Source organism: Anolis carolinensis, chromosome 4 (assembly GCF_035594765.1).
Source record: "Anolis carolinensis isolate JA03-04 chromosome 4, rAnoCar3.1.pri, whole genome shotgun sequence".
Lineage (NCBI taxonomy): Eukaryota > Metazoa > Chordata > Lepidosauria > Squamata > Dactyloidae > Anolis > Anolis carolinensis.
This window is the reverse complement of record NC_085844.1, coordinates 13,636,652-13,655,274: the sequence shown is the minus strand read 5'-3', so window position 1 is coordinate 13,655,274 and position 18,623 is coordinate 13,636,652. Positions and strand designations below refer to the sequence as shown.

General features: G+C 37.5%; 1 protein-coding gene across 1 annotated transcript in view; it reads right to left on the bottom strand.

Moving 5' to 3' along the window:
- dnaaf11 (dynein axonemal assembly factor 11) overlaps positions 1 to 13,119 on the bottom strand; it is a 55,151-nt gene extending 42,032 nt beyond the window's left edge. The window contains exons 1-7 of the mRNA XM_008108173.3: positions 12,986 to 13,119; positions 10,039 to 10,206; positions 7,486 to 7,563; positions 6,506 to 6,678; positions 4,409 to 4,638; positions 2,715 to 2,903; positions 799 to 876 (exon numbers count right to left, since the gene is read on the bottom strand). Coding sequence (XP_008106380.2) covers positions 799 to 876; positions 2,715 to 2,903; positions 4,409 to 4,638; positions 6,506 to 6,678; positions 7,486 to 7,563; positions 10,039 to 10,206; positions 12,986 to 12,995 — 926 coding nt within the window. The 5' untranslated portion in view covers positions 12,996 to 13,119. The remainder of the gene's footprint in view (positions 1 to 798; positions 877 to 2,714; positions 2,904 to 4,408; positions 4,639 to 6,505; positions 6,679 to 7,485; positions 7,564 to 10,038; positions 10,207 to 12,985) is intronic.
- Between the last annotated feature and the right edge of the window lie 5,504 nt (positions 13,120 to 18,623).

Below are 18,623 nucleotides of genomic sequence, written 5' to 3'. Positions count from 1 at the left end.
ATTTGGGAGAAGCTACCAGATGTATGGTATCCTCACAGGCTGTGTTTATCAGAGTTCATCAGTGGCAATTAAACCATGAAGGGAAGTTGTGGCTCAGACCTTCAGAATGACTTCATGGTAGGAGGATAATAGTGTATATCATCCAGTAATATTGACAACACAAGTTTCTGCGGCCCTGGAAGCTTTCTCTAATCTGTCTGTTACTCTCAGAAACATATGTCTAATCTGTCAACAAACATTTTAAGGTATTGCATACTTGTTGGTCTCTCAGAGGCAAGCTACTCCTGGTTTTTTGTACAGCTGCCAACATATTTTTAAATGACATGAAGACATAGGTAAAACAGTGCTTGTCTTGTGAGATAATGTAGGTAAACACCAATATTTCTGTCTTGCAATTGTTTGTCTTTCTCCTCATAGCATTTAAGTATGCTGCATTTAAATCATTCACTTTGTATCAATAAAATGATATATTACCCGTGATGAGAACTGTGATGAGAGCCTGGACATAAAAGGTAGCAAAGGTGACAACATTATTAATTCTACTCAACCAACATAAAAGTTGGTACTTAGATCTTTCTTAAAATTCTGATTCTCCAAAGAAAGAGAAACCAGTATCTGAATTTAAAGAAAATTTGTGAAAATGTTTGTATGTAAAACCATATATTTTTCTAATTTAGGTTATGATATTTTGTTAGTGTCAGGCACCGCCATCTATTTCTTGTAAATTATCAAAATAATTTATGATTTATGGATTTTGCTCTGACAAAGTTTACCCTAGATAAAACATTTTTAACATACTTAGGTTCATTTACATTCAAAACTCTTCCTTCAGGGGTTATCAAAGTTCTTGGTTGCTTCTCTTTCTTCAATTGTTCTCTATCAAAAAAGCAAGAAAAGTAGTTTCCAGGTTAGATTATTTCTGCATTTTTATATCTTCTGTGAAGCAGTAAAGATAGAAATGGAAAAACAGGAAAAAGCTGTCAGGTGTAATTGCATTTTTCATTAAAGCACAAAAGCATTTACTTTAATACTTCACGGACATACCTGATACGTCACTTCACATTAGAAAAACAAATAAAGAAAATTCACACTCAACTGAAATTCCTCATCATTTGGACTGAATGCCAGACCAAATAATGAGGCCTCGCCATGTCCCACATAATACTTCTCCAACTTCATGATCTTAAGCATAAGATTTTAATGAAATTTAATTCCAAGGGGGTATAATTAAAACCAGGATGTGATGATCTTTAATATTCATATGTTAATGCTATTATAGAAACATTGCTGCTTGACTCCATTATGTGCAAACTCATGGTGGGCAATGATAGCAACAGGGTTGGCACTAGTCAAGATTTCTAGAGAATTTTTGTAATTAGAACTTTAAGATCTGCCAACTGAAGCAATGATGAAAAAGACAATACACTGATAATTTGTATTAATTAAAATAATTTGTTTTGAATAGAAGAGGGAATAGAGTTGGGTCTCATTAGTGGACAGATACATGTTTTAATGCAATGACTTTACAAAGACTCATTAAAATCACATGTTAACTAATATTATTTGTTGTGATAGTGCTTATGCAGCTGCTTGCATTTTCACCACTTAGGGCCCTTCCACACAGCCATATAACCTAGAATATCAAGGCAGATAATCCACAATATCTGCTTTGAACTGGGTTATCTAACTCCACACTGCCGTATAATCCAGAACAATGTGGATTTTATACAGCTGTGTGAAAGGGGTCTTAGTTAAAACTGAATATAATCAATCACAGTTGGCCTTTGGTATCCACAGGACCCACAAGGTTACCAAAATCTGTGGGTGCTCAAGTCCTATGATATATAATGGTGTTGTAAAAATGATGTCCTTGTTTTTCAAAAATGGCAAAATCAAGTTTTGCTTTTTCGAATTTTCACGAGGGAGATACTGAAAATAATAAATTTCACTCAACAATATTTGCAGAAAGCAGTCCTGAAAAAAGACTTAGTAAAACCTATAGTTATTAACTAGCAAAGAAGATTCATAACCTTTTTGCAGGTTGTGAATACCTGAGGCTTGAAATGCATTCACTAAGATTAAGGTCTTTTATATATTATTTCATTCATGTCCTTAGCTATAATCATTGATGGAGGTAAAGGCCACTTGTCTTCCCTATAGACAGTCCCAGGCTCAGTCCTTAATGGATTAAAAAGCATCTCCTACTGAGCTTTGGAAGAGATTTTCTGAACAATGCAAGAGTGTATGTGGACATCTATGTACCAATTTCTTGGGAAAGGCTTCTGCTTGCATATTTTGGTTATGTCAACACTTCTAATTGGGTTAAGAGTTGCTCATGGATAAACAGCTTAGCAAACATCCCAGTTCCCGAAAGAATGCACTGTTGCTTGCTGCAACAGAGTCACTTTTCAACATTTATGCGCAATGACCTTGAGTACCCTCGTCTGTGCCCATGTACCAGCTTAATTCTCCCATTGCTACAATGATCACAGCCTGTGAGCCCCTGAAGCATCCAACAGGAACATTGACACAGGCAGAATCTGTAAAGGCTGTTTGGATTACTAAACAATGTAAGCCTTCTAAAATACAGCCATGAAAGGCACTCAGAAAAGAAGAAATGTGTTTTAAAGATTTGGAATTCTGTTTTAAAGACATTCAAGACCAGGTTCTTTGGGAGTATTACCATTTAGGAAATACAGGAAAAGCTCCGTTACCTATTTTCTTTGGCTTTCTTTTTTTCTTCAATATATCTGTGAGCTTCTAACCTAGCCTCTGGAGTATGAGGTGTAGGTTCCTCCCAAAAGGCTCTCTCTTCATCATCATCATCTTCCATAATCAATTCATAGTCTTTGTTTTCTTCTTTAGTTTTCTGGTGCTTATTTCTCCCTTCTACAGAATAGCAACTGAAAAACAATATACAAAATGATTACCTTTGAAACAATGTTATTTATTTAGATCATAGAGTGCACGTCACTCATGGCTGAGATGCCGAATTGAGTCCACTTGGCCGCAATGTCCCCTTCCTTAATGAAAATGGTTAATTTCATTGACATGAAACTCCCTCTTCAACTGGGTCATCATAACAGATGCAGCTAAGGCAGCATGTTTATACCATTGCAAAACAAATGAATTATATTCTTAGAAAGTCAAAGCATTGAAAAAACAATTTCTGCAAACTGTCCATGCATTCTGAACAAAATCTGAACTTTTTTGCATGCTACTATTCTTCCATCATTACTCTTTTGCATGTTTCTTCTGGTTGTACTAGTCACAGGAATACCTGTGGCAATATAGAGACAATTAAAAGGATATACAAGAAGCTGCCTTCACTGCCTAGTTATCTAATGGAGTAAATCAGATTTTTTTTTACAATTGTTCTTCAGACACATCAGCTGAAAAGTCAAAAAAGCAAAAGGAATGTGGCAAATTATTTATAACCTTTTTTATTTGAATAGTTTAAATTTCATTTTGTCAACCAATGTTACTTTTTTCTCTCCTCCAGTTTCTTTCTGAAAGCATAATCCATATTTATTTAGCCATAGATTACTTTGACCTAGGTAAGTTCAGTATCCAGTATTCTGGTCACATACTATAAAACCATCTTGATATTAGTGTAAGCACAGCCCATGGAGATAAAATAGTGGGTAGGAATGTTAGGTAAAATGGAAGAAAAATGTAAACAAACAGTTAGCTCCCCATACATCAAGTTCTAAGCAAGAAGCAAGATCTTATGTGTGTTTGCAGAACAACTGGATGTATTCGGGACTCCAACTACATGAGTGGTACAAGTTTTATGCTAGTGACCTAACAGATTTCCAGATTTAGAGAAATGTGTGACACCCTTATGTTAGCCATATGCTAAGTAGTTTATTTATTTGCCATATTTATATCCTGCCTTTCTCTACCCCGAGGGGGACTCAAGGCGGCTTACAAACTGCACTTATACAGTGCCTTGGACATAAAACACAAACATGAAATAGAATTATAAAAATTAAAACAGACATAAAACATAATTAAAATACATTCCACTATGAGACACATCATCCAAAGGCAAGGACTAAAGCAGTTCCAAAATCCATTGCACGATTTCCAGGTAAAACATTTTTTTTGCACTGCGCTATTTATCAAAGGCCTGCTCCCAGAGCCAAGTTTTTATTCTCTTCCTAAAGATTAGGAGGGAGGGGACTGATCTAATATTGCTAGGGAGAGAGTACCACAGCCAGGGGGCCACCACTGAGAAGGCCCTGTCTCTCCTCCCCACCAGTTGCGCTTGCGAAGGAGGTGGGACCGAGAGCAGGGCCTCCCCAGGCGATCTTAAACTCTGAGGTGGTTCATAGGGGGAGATACGTTTTCCTACCAGAATATGTTTATTCATATATAACCAAAATAAACAGATGCATGCACATACTTGGTGGCACTGATATCTGTGCACCGTTGTCCATTAACTCTCAGATTGTGTTTCTTTTGCTTCCGCTTCTTCTCTTTCTTTTCTTGCATCTGTTTTTCAGCCTCTTCTTTTTCTTTTCTTCTTTTGAGAAGATAGGCTTGCTCCTGCTCTTGGATTTGTTTTTCTATCTCAGCTAAGTTCTGGAAAGCCTTAATCCTCTCTGATCGTTCTATCTCTTTGCCATCCAAAACCTAAGGAGAAGAAAAATCAAGTAAACTCACAAATACATCTTATATGCTATTAAATTACTCTTATAAGACTGATAAATCTCAATAACTATTTCATATGCATAAAGTTTAGTGCCTTGTGTCTTGAGTAGGACTTGATTTCAAGATCCTTCAGCATTCTGCACATTCTACAATACATTTTGTAAATCAAAAGAGAGTTAGCCAATGTCAACAAAATGATCACAATATTGGCCTTTGGTTATTCTCTTTCTTTGCATGGCAAGCATGGCAATAATTTATTTAAGGGTTTCTATCAAATAAAAAAATATTGATCAATCATGTGAGTTTTAATTTTTATTTAGCTAGAAGTTTGCTTTTTTGTTTTTACTGCAGCAGTTCCATTTTTAACAAGGAGCTCAGACACCTTTCAGGATGGTGCACAGTATTTGTATATGTATAAACATTTGCGTATACAGTGGACTCTCTTGATCTGCAATTCCCACTGACGGCACACTATGAAACCCCATATATTAAATAGAAGTCATGTAAACATGGCTACGATGAAGTATGAGCTTCCCATCACTGCCATTTAATAGTAGGGGGGATGATCATCCATATTTTTTTTTAATCACTGTAGGGTCCAGGAATCAAACCTCATAGATACAATGGACCCATGGTTTTTTGTTTTGTTTTGTTTTGTTTGTGTGTGTGTGTGTGTGTGTGTCAGGAGTGACCTGAGAAACTGCAAGTCGCTTCTGGTGTGAGATAATTGGCCGTCTGCAAGGATGTTGCCCAGGGGACGCCTGGATGTTTTGATGTTTTACCATTCTTGTGGGAGGCTTCTCTCATGTCCTTGCATGGGGAGCTGGAGCTGACAGGGGGAGCTCATCCGTGTTTTCCCTGGATTTGAATCGGCAACCTTCAGGTCATCAACCCAACCTTTAGGTCAGCAGTCCTGCCAGCACAGAGGTTTAACCCATTGCACCACTGGGGGCTCGACCCACTGTTTACATACACACATATATACATCTGCTGCCTATTAAACAGGGATACATTTCTTGTTGATTTTCTTGTTCTTCGGTATTTTTTAGTTATTTTTTGAGAAATAAGTCACACTGATTTTGATGGGCTTAGTCCAAACAAATATACAACCACAGCTTAAACATTTCTTAATGGATGAATTTAAAGGATGAATCAATTAAATGTTGTATATTAATTACATTACGTGATAAATGCTTATCTGTGTTTTGCATTACTTTGTTGGATGAGTAATTTCTGATCTCTGACTAGAGCTCTGGAAATTATTGATAAAAGTAATTAAGTACTCACTACCTTTCCTTTCTCCTCCTGCCCTCTCCAAAAATTAGAAAGGCGGGGGAAAGGAATTTAGCAACATCTTTGAGAAAAATGGGTTTTAGCATGAGCCTTCAGGGATTTCAAGTCACTTTGCACTAAATTAAATCAATCTCAAAGACACTGCTAGATTTCCTCTCTTCCTCATATCCATACGCTGAAACAGACCAAGACGATTTCTCTTATTCTTAATACCAGTATTTTGCCTATTGAAAAAATAGCCTCCGTCACTCATTGCTAAAAAGACATTCTTGCTACACACATAATGCACATTAATTATGCTACTTATATTATATTAATTACATTAAATTGCATACAATGCAATTATATTAATTATATGTAATATAAATGGCCTAAAATTCCAACTCCCAACAATGATAAAGTGCAGCAATCACTTTCTCCCTCCTTTTAAAGAAACAATGTTGCCAATTTAATTATCCCAAAAGTAAGGTATTGGCAGTATGTTATCCTTACTTCCAAGCTCCATCCTTAGAACAAAGAAGGGATTATTACCAGTGATATTTCAATTTCGACATACTCTGAGTTGATGAAGTGTTGCCACCACAAATGGTCTATAACCTTCAAAATCAGTGCATGGGTTGCCTATAAGGAAAAGCTCTCTAAGATGGATATTATTTTTCAGGTACTTGATACTGGACAATTCTCCAATGAAATTAGCTGTCAGGTCTAGTTTCTGCAAGTCTTCACAACCTGTTTGGAAAATGTGAAATGTTTTAAAATACTGACATTATTAATTCTGCATTTAAGGAGTACATATATTCAGCTCAATGCCATTATGGGTCATATGCCTATTTTATGAACAGAAATAACAGATGGTAAAACTGAGATTTATTTTATTTATTGAATTTATACCCCGCCTTACTCCTGGGATATAGGAAAAGCTAATTAAAGTTTTTGAGGTGAAATTGGTGCTTTTCTCTCTCTCCAGAATGATCCTTGACTCATCCACAGGTCATATCAAAACCCTTAATTTTAGCCCTCAAACCTGCACTCTGCTAATACACAAACTCAACTTATACATGAATATATACAGTAAATGACACGTCATACACCTACAGCAGGGACAGCAGGGACAGAGACAGTAAAATTAGAAAGTCACTTCCTCTTTTTTCAACATTTTCCACCAGATGATTTAAAGAAAAGTTTTTGGTGGGAGATATTTTAAGGTCTAACACCGCTTCAGGAAGCACTCTGCAACTTTTTATGGATGATTTGTAATATAATAGGAACTAGAGTTCAAAAAGAAGCTAAGCCCTGCATAAAAACTACGTTGTACACTTTACCCACCATGAATTCATATTCTACACCACATAATGAATCTTTCACAGTTTCCAGCTGTGCACCTAGCTGTCAAACTAGTTACTCAAAAAACCAATGACAAGTGTGATAAGAAAGCACATAGTTTTCCTCAAATAATATTATGCTGGACTTAGGCCATGTATATCATTCTCACACTGACAACTAACAGAAGCTTTCTTTATAAAACAAAGATCTTACCTTCCAAATTTTCAATTTTTTCAACATTGTTTAAAGCTAAATTTAAATATTCAAGCTTCTTCAATTTGCCAACATTTTCTGAAAAATATAATTGTTATATTTGTTAATTTGTAAGAATAGGTTAAACATTTCCAACTTTGTTTTTTTAATTTATTTTTCATTGTTATTATTATTTGAGAAAAAAGTTACAGTTAAATAAACATATTCTATACATTTCTCCCTTTTATTTACATTCACCCCTGTGTACCCCTTCTCCAGAGCCATCTCTTCTGTAGTCCCACCAAAAATTCAATTCTTCATTTGGAGGTAAATTCCCATCTTCTTTTTCCAATAATTTATCTAGAAATGTTCTCCAAATACCTTCAAGTCATTTTTTCCATAATCCCTTCTTTACTTTTAAATTTGATGTTAGCTTGTCATTCAGTGCCATTCTCCAAACTTCTTTATACCATTCATTAATTTGTATTTTCATTTCTCCTTTCCAATATTTTGCAATTAGTAATCTAGCTGCTGTTAATAGCATATCTATTAAATTTTCCCTTCTTATCTTTCTCATCCTTTTTTTAATTAAAAGTAATATTTCCACTGGATTCCTTCTAATTTTTATATTCATAATATTTTCAACTTTGTACACTCAAAAGTTTTAAAAACATAGCAACTAAGTAGAAACCAAGACAGAGAATTTTCTTTTAAATACTGAAAGAACTCTATAATTTTGTTAAATTGCAAAATTACGATTTATGAACTATAGACAAAATATCAGTTTAAAAACCCCCCAAAAAAGCTACAATCTAAACAGTTTTGCATGGAGCCAAGAGTAGTAAGTGCCTCGCCATTGCAAGGTTTCAGTGGATTAAACCAAACGATCCATCTTCACGTAAAACATAGATGACCGGAGACTGAATTCAGTCCAAAAAATAATCAGGAATTGTGATAGCAATCCTCACAATGTGACCTGATCTCAGAAGTAGGATTAGAGAAATTGTCTCTTGCCATGGGCCCTGTAACTCTTAGAGATCATGGGAGTCCATTTCACTGAACAAAATCAGAAGCAAGACAGAATTCAGGCTCTTATCTGTCTCAGGTCCCTTCTACACTGCCAGATAATCCAGGCTATCAAAGAAAAAAATCCACATTATCTGATTTCAACTGGCATATCTTCGGCCCCTTCTACAATGCTATATAAAATCCAGATTATCTATTTTGAACTGGATTATCTGGCAGTGTAGACGCATATAATCCAGTTCAAATCAGAAAATGTGGATTATCTGCTTCAGTGATCTGGATTATATAGCAGTGAAGAAGGGGCCTCAGTCTACACTGCCAGAAAATCCAGTTCAAAGCAGATAATGTGGATTTTATATGGTAGTGTAGAAAGGGCCTCAGGAGACAGTTCCGGGAACTCAGTCTTATTCTCTTATTTCAGTCGTCCTCGTACTAGCTTTTGCATGGAAAGAAATGACCAGAAGAAAGGGAAATACTGAAAGGAGAAAACAAAGACCTCTTCTATATAGCAGTATAAAATCCACATCATCGGCTTTGAACTGGATTATATGGCAGTGTAGACTAAAATAACGCAGTTCAAATCAGATAATGAGGATTTTCTGCTTTATCTGACGGTGTAGAAGGGGCTAAAGCAAAACATAGAAAGTCCTTCCTAAGCATCATGGCCATTACATGGGAAAATATTATTATTCCTGATGTAAGGTGTTATTGTGATTTTCTTGCAAAAGGCTTTGAGAGTAGATTGTGAGTGTCCTCCGTCTATTTAGAACAAGGACAGATAGGCAGGAAAGCAGACAGACAGATACAAATACTTTTTAGTAACAAAAAAAAATGCATAGACTTCTGGCCATTTCTCCTCCCCCGCCCTTTTTGGAAATTGTGTGTTGTGGTTGTTGCTAGTGTATATACTTGGCATTGGCAAAGTATTCATTTTCTTTCGTGGTTCTTTCCTTCCTTCCTCTGTTTCCCTCATTAATCGTGTCCTGTCTTTCCTTCTTTCCCTGCTTTCTCTCATACACCTTCCCCATCTTCTTTCTTTTCTTTTTCTTCCTTTTTTTTTCTTTTCTCTTCTTTTTTCTTTCTTTCTCTTCTCCATACCTTTTCCCCCTTTCTTTTATCTTCCTTCTCTCCTTTTTCTTCCCCCCTCCTTCTCCTTCCTTTATTTTTCCTAGTTTTCCTCTCTTTCTCTCTCTCTTTCCTTTCTTCCTTTTCAGTATCATTGAGGTACAAATCAACCAACCAGAATACATTCATATACACTTTAATTTTTTTCTATATAAAACATTATATGTTTCCCTCTTAAAAGAAACCCAAAGTGGCCAATTATGCTAAAGACAATACATTGTACCATATAAAACATTAAACATACAAACACTAAAATATAATTAAATACACAGAACTATTAAAAATAAATAGTAACAGCTCAATTGCCTCCATGGACTGAAAAATGGTTCCCAAAGCCTCCACAGTTGTCCAGCCCAGATTTAGACAATTTTCAATACGTAAAAATATAAATTATACATTCCTTTGCTAAACAAGCATGCTTACCAATTTTAGGTATGAGGTTGTTTTGGAGATAGAGGATTTTCAAATCCCGGCACCATCGGTCCAGGTGTTCTATTCGCTCTATATCCTGTTGGTGCAAGGAGATTTCTTCCAAGGAAAAGATCTCACAATTATTGTGCTCTGACCGCTGCCTGACGAGTTCTTCTGTGACTGCAAAAAGAGATCATAATACAGGCAGTCCCCAAATTACAAACATCTGACTTACAAATGACTCATGGGGGTGAGACAACCGGATGTGAGAAAAATCTACCCCTAAAGAAGGGAAATCTATGCCTGGAATAGTTATTATCATGGGGAGAAAGTGTCCCCACTGAAGCTCCCAATCCTTGTTTCCACAAAAAGCCTTTTTTTTCTCCAAAATTCAATTATCAGAATCCAATGAAATCTTTTGAACAGGAGCGTAGGCAGCAAAACAAACACCACGGGGGTGTTAACGCTTCCCTATGCTATCCAAAGCTAAAAGATATATATATACTTGGCTGGAGCTACAGTTCAAAAATAGACTTGTTCTGACTTACATATTGAAGTTAAGAGAAAACCTACAGAACCTATCTTTTTTCCTGCTTCTTGGCAGGCGGTTGGACTAGATGGCCCTTGAGTTCCCTTCCAATTCTATTATCTTTCCCTTCATCTCTTTTAATTGATAGAAATATTGATAGCAGTATTTCTGCCAGATTCTTTCTACTTCCACATTCATAATATTTTCTATTTCCCTTATAACCAGTTCCCAAAAACTGAATTGTTCTGAATTTTCTGGGCTGTATGGCCATGTTCCAGAAGCATTGTCTCCTGACATTTCGCCCACATCTATGGCAAGCATCCTCAGAGGTTGTGAGGTATATTGGAAAACTAAGCAAGGGAGGTTTATATGTCTGTGGAAGCTCCAGGGTGGAAGAAAGAGCTCTTGTCAGTTGGAGGTCTGAGTAACTGTTGTAATTAATCACAATAATTACATATTTACAATCTCACCACATATGTATATATGTTCCAGTTTCCTGGCACTGTCTCCAACATTTTTCATTATAGTTTATGTTCATAATATTAACCTTCTCGGTGTTAAATACCACTTCCAAATTAATTTATAATAGTTTTATTCTGACATGTTTTTAACAGTCTTTCTTTTCGTATCCCTTCCCATTCTTTATTATTTTTATTCCTACTTCCTCCTGTTAGTCTTTTTCAACCTCTGTATTTTAATTAATATTTTATATATGTTTCTTGTCATTCCTTTTAACTGTTCATTATTTTATCTTTTTAATCCTTTTAGTATTATTTCCCTTGAATTGCGTTACTAGTTTCCCGGTTTTGTTTCAGACCCACCAATTTTTATTCCACTTTTCTAATTGGATCCACTGGAGCCATGAAATATTGATTCCTCTCAGTTCCTCTCTCATTTTTCATTCTATCCTATGTCCTATCCTTTTTTAGTTCACTTTCCAATTCTTTATTTATTATTTCCTTAATTCCTTTGGGAAGTCCCTTTCCATTATTATTGGTGTTAATATGGAATTCTTGCTAATTATTAACTTGGGGACTGCCCAAAAGGGGACGCAAAGCAGCTTGACATAAAGGCATTGGTATCCCATTTAAAAATATACAAATATTAAAACTGTATTAAACATCATTAGTATTAAAAACAATACAGATTAACTCAACTAAAACATATAAAACCATCGCAGTTCCATAATAATATTTATATAATTATATTAAATATAATTATTCTATATATAATATAATAATAATAATAGTCAAAAATCAGAAACTCCTCAAAGCACAGCAGACAAAAAATCAGTACAAGAAAACCACACTACAAACTAGAGCTGACAGCTGGCACAACAAAACATTGCATGGAAAGTTCCTTGACAAAATTGAAGGAAAAGCTGATAAGGAGAAGACCTGGCTCTGGCTCACGAATGGGACCCTGAAGAAGGAGACAGAAGGCCTGATCCTTGCAGCCCAGGAGCAAGCCATCAGAACAAATGCAATTAAGGCCAAGATTGAAAAATCAGCTGATGACCCAAAATGCAGACTGTGCAAGGAAACCAACGAAACCATTGATCATCTCCTCAGCTGCTGTAAGAAAATCGCACAGACAGACTACAAACAGAGGCACAACTATGTGGCCCAAATGATTCATTGGAACTTATGCCTCAAGTACCACCTCCCAGCAGTAAAGAACTGGTGGGATCACAAACCTGCAAAAGTATTGGAAAATGAGCACGCAAAGATACTGTGGGACTTCCGAATCCAGACTGACAAAGTTCTGGAACACAACACACCAGACATCACAGTTGTGGAAAAGAAAAAGGTTTGGATCATTGATGTTGCCATCCCAGGTGACAGTCGCATTGACGAAAAACAACAGGAAAAACTCAGCCGCTATCAGGACCTCAAGATTGAACTGCAAAGACTCTGGCAGAAACCAATGCAGGTGCTCCCGGTGGTGATGGGCACACTGGGTGCCATGCCAAAAGATCTCAGCCAGCATTTGGAAACAATAGACATTGACAAAATTACGATCTGCCAACTGCAAAAGGCCACCCGACTGGGATCTGCACGCATCATCCGAAAATACATCACACAGTCCTAGACACTTGAGAAGTGTTCGACTTGTGATTTTGTGATCCGAAATCCAGCATATCTATCTTGTTTGCTGTGTCATAATAAAATAATAATAATAATAATAATAATTGCATTTATCACTGTATTTCATGGCTGGAGGCGAGTTACAGAATAATGAAAACACATACATATTGTAAATATACCACCAATAAACGTATTGAAATGTCTTTCTATAAAAGATACATATGAAGATGGAGCTACACTGTAGAATTAATGCAGCTTGGTACCACTTTCACTGCCATGCCTCAAGGCAAGGGAGGTGAGAAACCTTGTAAAACTACAACTTCCAAGAAAGAGGGCGGCTTACTTCGCACCATGGCTGCTTCCTTTTCTCAGCTCTCTTTCGCCGACAGCCAATAACGGACGCGGTACACGGTTGCCACGGCAACCTTTTCGCCAACCGCCAATAACGGACGCGGCGCCTTTGGTTGCCATGGCAACCGGGCGCCGCGTCCGTTAATGGCGGTTGGCGAAAGGGGCGGAGCCTCGGCGCAAAGAGGCAAAGTGATCAAAGTGAGAGGCAGACCTCATTAACTTCCGGTCTCCAAACGACACCAAGCATTTCCTGACTCTTTCTTTCTTGAATCTCCTTTTATCCGAAATGCCTGAGACCAGAAGTATTTTGAATGTCAGGCTATTATTATTATTATTATTATTATTATTATTATTATTATTATTATTATTATTATTATTATTAAATATTTGTAATATACAAAATGAGATAGCTTGAAGATGGGAGCCTAACTACTCAATTCATTAATGTTTCTTGTACACATAGCCTGAAGGTCATATGAAACTATTTACTATGATCATTATTTTATTTATATCCTGTGATTTTTAACCGCTTTGATGGAATTTAACTGAAATTTTTAAAAAATACTGCTTGTGTTTAATTCTATTTTGATGTTTTCAATTTTATATATTTTAAATTGTATGCTAATATCAAGCTGCTTTGAGTCCCCTTTGCGGAGATAAATAAATATAAATATAATAATAATAATAATAATAATAATAATAATAATAATAATTTATTCCCCCAGGATTGTGTCATAGAATCATAGAGTTGGAAGAGACCTCGTGGGCCATCCAGCCCAACCCCATTCTGCCAATAAGCTGGAAAATCGCATTCAAAGCACCCCCGACAGATGGCCATCCATCCTCTGCTTAAAAGCCTCCAAAAAAGGAGCCTCCACCATAGTCCGGGGCAGAGAGTTCCACTGCTGAACAGCTCTCACAGGAAGTTCTTTATGCAGGCCAAAATCCCATTGGCTTTCTTAGCAGCCACATCACATTGCTGGCTTATGTTTAACTTGTTCCCCAAGAGGACTCCAAGATCTTTTTCACACGTACTGCTGTCAAGCCAGGCATCCCCCATTCTGTATCTTTGCATTTCATTTTTTTTTCTGCCTAAGTGGAGTATCTTGCATTTGTCCCTGGTGAACTTCATTTTGTTAGTTTTGGGCAATCATATCTCTAATCTGCTAAGATCGTTTTGAATTCTGCTCCTGTCTTCTGGAGTATTGGCTCTCCCTCCCAATTTGATGTTGTCTGCAAACTTGATGGTCGTGCCTTCTAATCCTTCATCTAAGTCATTAATAAAGATGTTAAACATCTTTATTGTCCTAAAGCAAATCATTACTTAAAAAGCAATACAATAAAAAAAACAGACAAATAAAATATTGAAATGTTGCTGTTTTATTCCCTGTAAGGAGATAAAAAGTAGCATAATAATAATAATAATAATAATAATAATAATAATAATAATGGCAGAAAACAGTACAGGTGGTTCCGGTGGTGATTGGCACATTGGGTGCCATGCCAAAAGATCTCAGCTGGCATTTGGAAACAATAGACATTGACAAAATTACAATCTGCCAACTCCAAAAGGCCACCCTACTGGGATCTGCATGCATCATCCGAAAATACATCACACAATCCTAAACACTTGGGAAGTGTTCGACTTGTGATTTTGTGATACGAAATCCAGCATATCTATCTTGTTTGCTGTGACATATAATAATAATAATAATAATCAAAAGCTTTCATGGCCGGAATCACTGGGTTGCTGTGAGTTTTCTGGGCTGTATGGCCATGTTCCAGAAGCATTCTCTCCTGAAGTTTTGCCCACATCTATGGCAGGCATCCTCAGAGGTTGCGAGATATGTTGGAAACTAGGCAAGTGGGGTTTATATATCTGTGGAATAATGTCCAGGGTGGGGGAAAGAACTCTTTATCTATCTGACGCAGAAAGGATGAAACCATGAAAATGAATGCAATCTGACTACCAGTATTAAAAAACTCTAAAATCTGTAAGTAAATAAGGTGAAGGTAAAGGTTTTCTCCTGACGTTAAGTCCAGTCCTGACCAACTCTAGGGGTTGGTGCTCATCTTCATTTCTAAGCCGAAGAGCCGGCATTGTCCGTAGACACCTCCAAGGTCATGTGGCCGGCATGACTGCATGGAGCGCTGTTACCTTCCCGCCAGAGCGGTACCTATTGATCTACTCACATTTGCATGTTTTCGAACTGCTAGGTTGGCAGGAGCTGGGGCTAACAGCGGGCGCTCGTTCCACTCCCGGGATTTGAACCTGGGACCTTTTGGTCCGCAAGTTCAGCAGCTCAGCACTTTAACACACTGTGCCACCACCAGGGGCCCTCAGTAAATAAAGACTAGCATAAAGAAAACAGGGGAATTCCAGACAAGAAACAATCAGGGCCAGTTAACATCTCCCAACAAAGGATTCCCCCAGGCAAAAAGCAGCCAGGCTTTGAAGCTGCCAGACTATTCAATGCTAATCAAGTTGGCCAATTGCAACATTCACACTTGCCTCCCAAACACCAGAGTTCTTTCTCCCACCCTGGAGATCATTCCACAGATACAGTATATAAACCCCACTTGTCTGGTTTCCAGCAGAACTCACAACCTCTGAGGATGCCTGTCGTAGATGTGGGCGCAACGTCAGGAGAGAATGCTTCTGGAACATGGCCAGACAGCCCGGAAAACTCACAGCAACAAAGTTTATCTCCTTTACCATAGGATCAAAAAGCAATGGAATCATTATCTCAGCCATCCATGTGGACCATTTTAGAACATTTTTAGTTTTCCAGGGAAGGGTGTCAGAGTAATTTGCAGCACAGCAGTAGTTGGATGGAATCAGTGGAACGCAGAACGAAGTGACAAGCAGAGACGTTAGTAAAACTATATACAAAGTTTTACTGTAAGCAGTAATAATCAAGACAAACAGACTTGCAGATGAACACAGGACTTGACTTTCACTCTAGGTAGACAGAACTCAACACAGAACTGAACTGATGCAATCAGCAATGCACACACACTTGTGTCTGGACACTCCCCAGTTCCAGCCACACATCAAGGACATCACAGCTTCTTAGCAATTAACTCTTTCCAGACTATAGTACACTCTGGATGATGCAATCAGTATGCAATACAGACAAGACACGAATTTCATTTAAACACTACCAATACACAAATCCCACATTAATAAAGGGATTCTCAAACTGCACTGAACCTTTTGATACAATTCCTCTAAATTAAGGATTGCTGATGGACAAAAAAGTGGAAAAATAAAATAAAATCATGTAATATATTGTTTTAATAATGTCTTCATTCATAAAGTATCAAATGTTTTTAAAACGTTGTATACAATAGCTTTAAATGCTTTTTCTTTCTTTGATTAACTTGTTTAAAGTGCTGTTAAAAACCTAGTAAACAATAGCTAGTCCAGGCATGGTCAAACTTGGACCCTCCAGGTGTTTTGGACTTCAACTCCCACAATTCCTAACAGCCTACCGGCTGTTAGGAATTGTGGGAGTTGGAGTCCAAAACACCTGGAGGGCCCAAGTTTGCCCATGTTTAATCTATACTGTAGAATTGATGCCATTTGAAACCCCATAAACTGCCATGGCTCAATGCTATGGAGTCTTGGGAGTTGTAGTTTCACAAGGTCTTCAGCCTTTTCTCTCCAAACCATAACTCCTAGGGTTCCATAGCATTCTATCACGGCAGATGCACTTGGTGGGATGTAGAATGCTGGTTTTCTCCCCTCGTGCAATAAAGTTCTGGGACTTTTCAAAGCCACAGAACAAGTAACAGTTCTCTAAGCTAAATTGAAACAGCTGGATGTCGTGAACTGCATTTTTTAGCCAGGCAGGAATCATGCACTGCTTTGAAGTTCCAATCTCAGTTTAAATTGCTGAATCTAATCTATTACCTTTCCACTTACCAAAGACGCATTCTTTCTGCAAGATCCATTTTGGAACTAAATTTAGCTGCCAGCCTCAGGGCCAGGAAACCTGGCTGAACGCTCTCCTTTTTCTTCTCCAGCATCTCACTTTTTATTGCCTGGCCTAATGAGTTTTGGGGAGCGTGATCGCTGGAGCACCTTTGTGACATTTTGTGCCTTAATAAAGACATTTCCCAATGATGGATGGATGTTTGCTTTTTTGCAATCGTATATTGAATGCAAAGCGTACATTCTGTTACTGTGTTACCGTGCCAACTCGACAAAGTTTTGGATAACAAAAGGAATAGAAAAAATGAACTGATATTAAAAGTAGCGACTCCTTATTAATCTTGGTCATCAGGCTTTTGCTCATCATATCAAATTTGGTTGTGATATGCAAAACTGAAATGATTCTGTGCTTGGTGCCATTGTTTTAGAATGAAATAATTCCTCTTTGCCCAGAACCCAAGCCTTTTTTTTTTTACCATGTCGGAAGCAAGCAAGTCACTTCTGGTGTGAGAGAATTGGCCGTTTACAGAGATGTTGCCCAGGGGACTCCCAGATGTGTAACCATCCTGTGGGAGGCCTCTCTCATGTCCCTGCATGGAAAGCTGGGGCTGACAGATGGAAGCTCACCCTATCTTGCCGATCTGAACCACTGATTTTCAGGTCAGCAGTTCAGCAGACACAGTGGTTTAGCCCATTTATTATTATTATTATTATTATTATTATTATTATTATTATTATTATATTTTTACACCCCGACCCATCTATCCGAAGGGACTCGGGGCAGCTTACATGGGACCAAGCCCAGACACAAGACAATATAAAAACATAGCAATAAAAAAGTCATTTTGCCACCGCAGCTTTGTTGTTCTTGTTTTTCTTGTGTTCTTTTCAGTAATTTTCAATCTATGGCAACCCTAAGGCAAGATTTATTCTCAAGAGGTTTACTATCACCTTCCTCTGAGAGAGAGAGAGACTTGCCCAAGTGGATTTCATGGCCAAGCAAAAATTCAAAGCCTGCTCTCCAGAACTGTAGTCCAATGTGCAACCTCTGTGAAAAAAAAATATTTCCACTATATTGAGCCTATTAAATCAATGTCTTTATTGTGAAATAGATATTTCAGGTACAAAAATACTGTAATACATACTTTCACGATGAGATTTGTCTGCAGTGATAACTGGCTAGATGCAGCAACGGTGGTGTGGATGGTAGCCAATTATTCCACGTCTGTGAGGATGCACATTTTCAGTTGTTGCACATTACAATGCAACATTTTCAGTTGTTGTTTTTGTTGTTGTTGTTGATACCCCACTTTCTTCGGTAAGACTAAAAGTGGCTGGTGTTTGTGGTGCTAGGAGGGGATTTGTAGATGACTCTTGCCCCAAATCTCTAGGCTTTTGGGCTCTAAAGGGAATTTGGGAATCATTAAACAGGGAGTTTTGCTTGCCTTTGTTCGTCTACCTGTGGAGCTCATATTCAAGGACAGAATCTAGATTATGGATAGACTGCTGGGTGAATGGCAGTATACTGCCAAAGTTTTCTTCCTTCCAGTTGATTACATTCAGCAGCAATAAAAGGATACTCCAAAACATGTATAACCTTGAAAAAAATAAAGCAGGGACGGGAGGTATCCAAGAGTGGGTTTGTGTATGGAAAGACTCATGAGCTCGGTTCAGTTTTAATAATCAAAATATA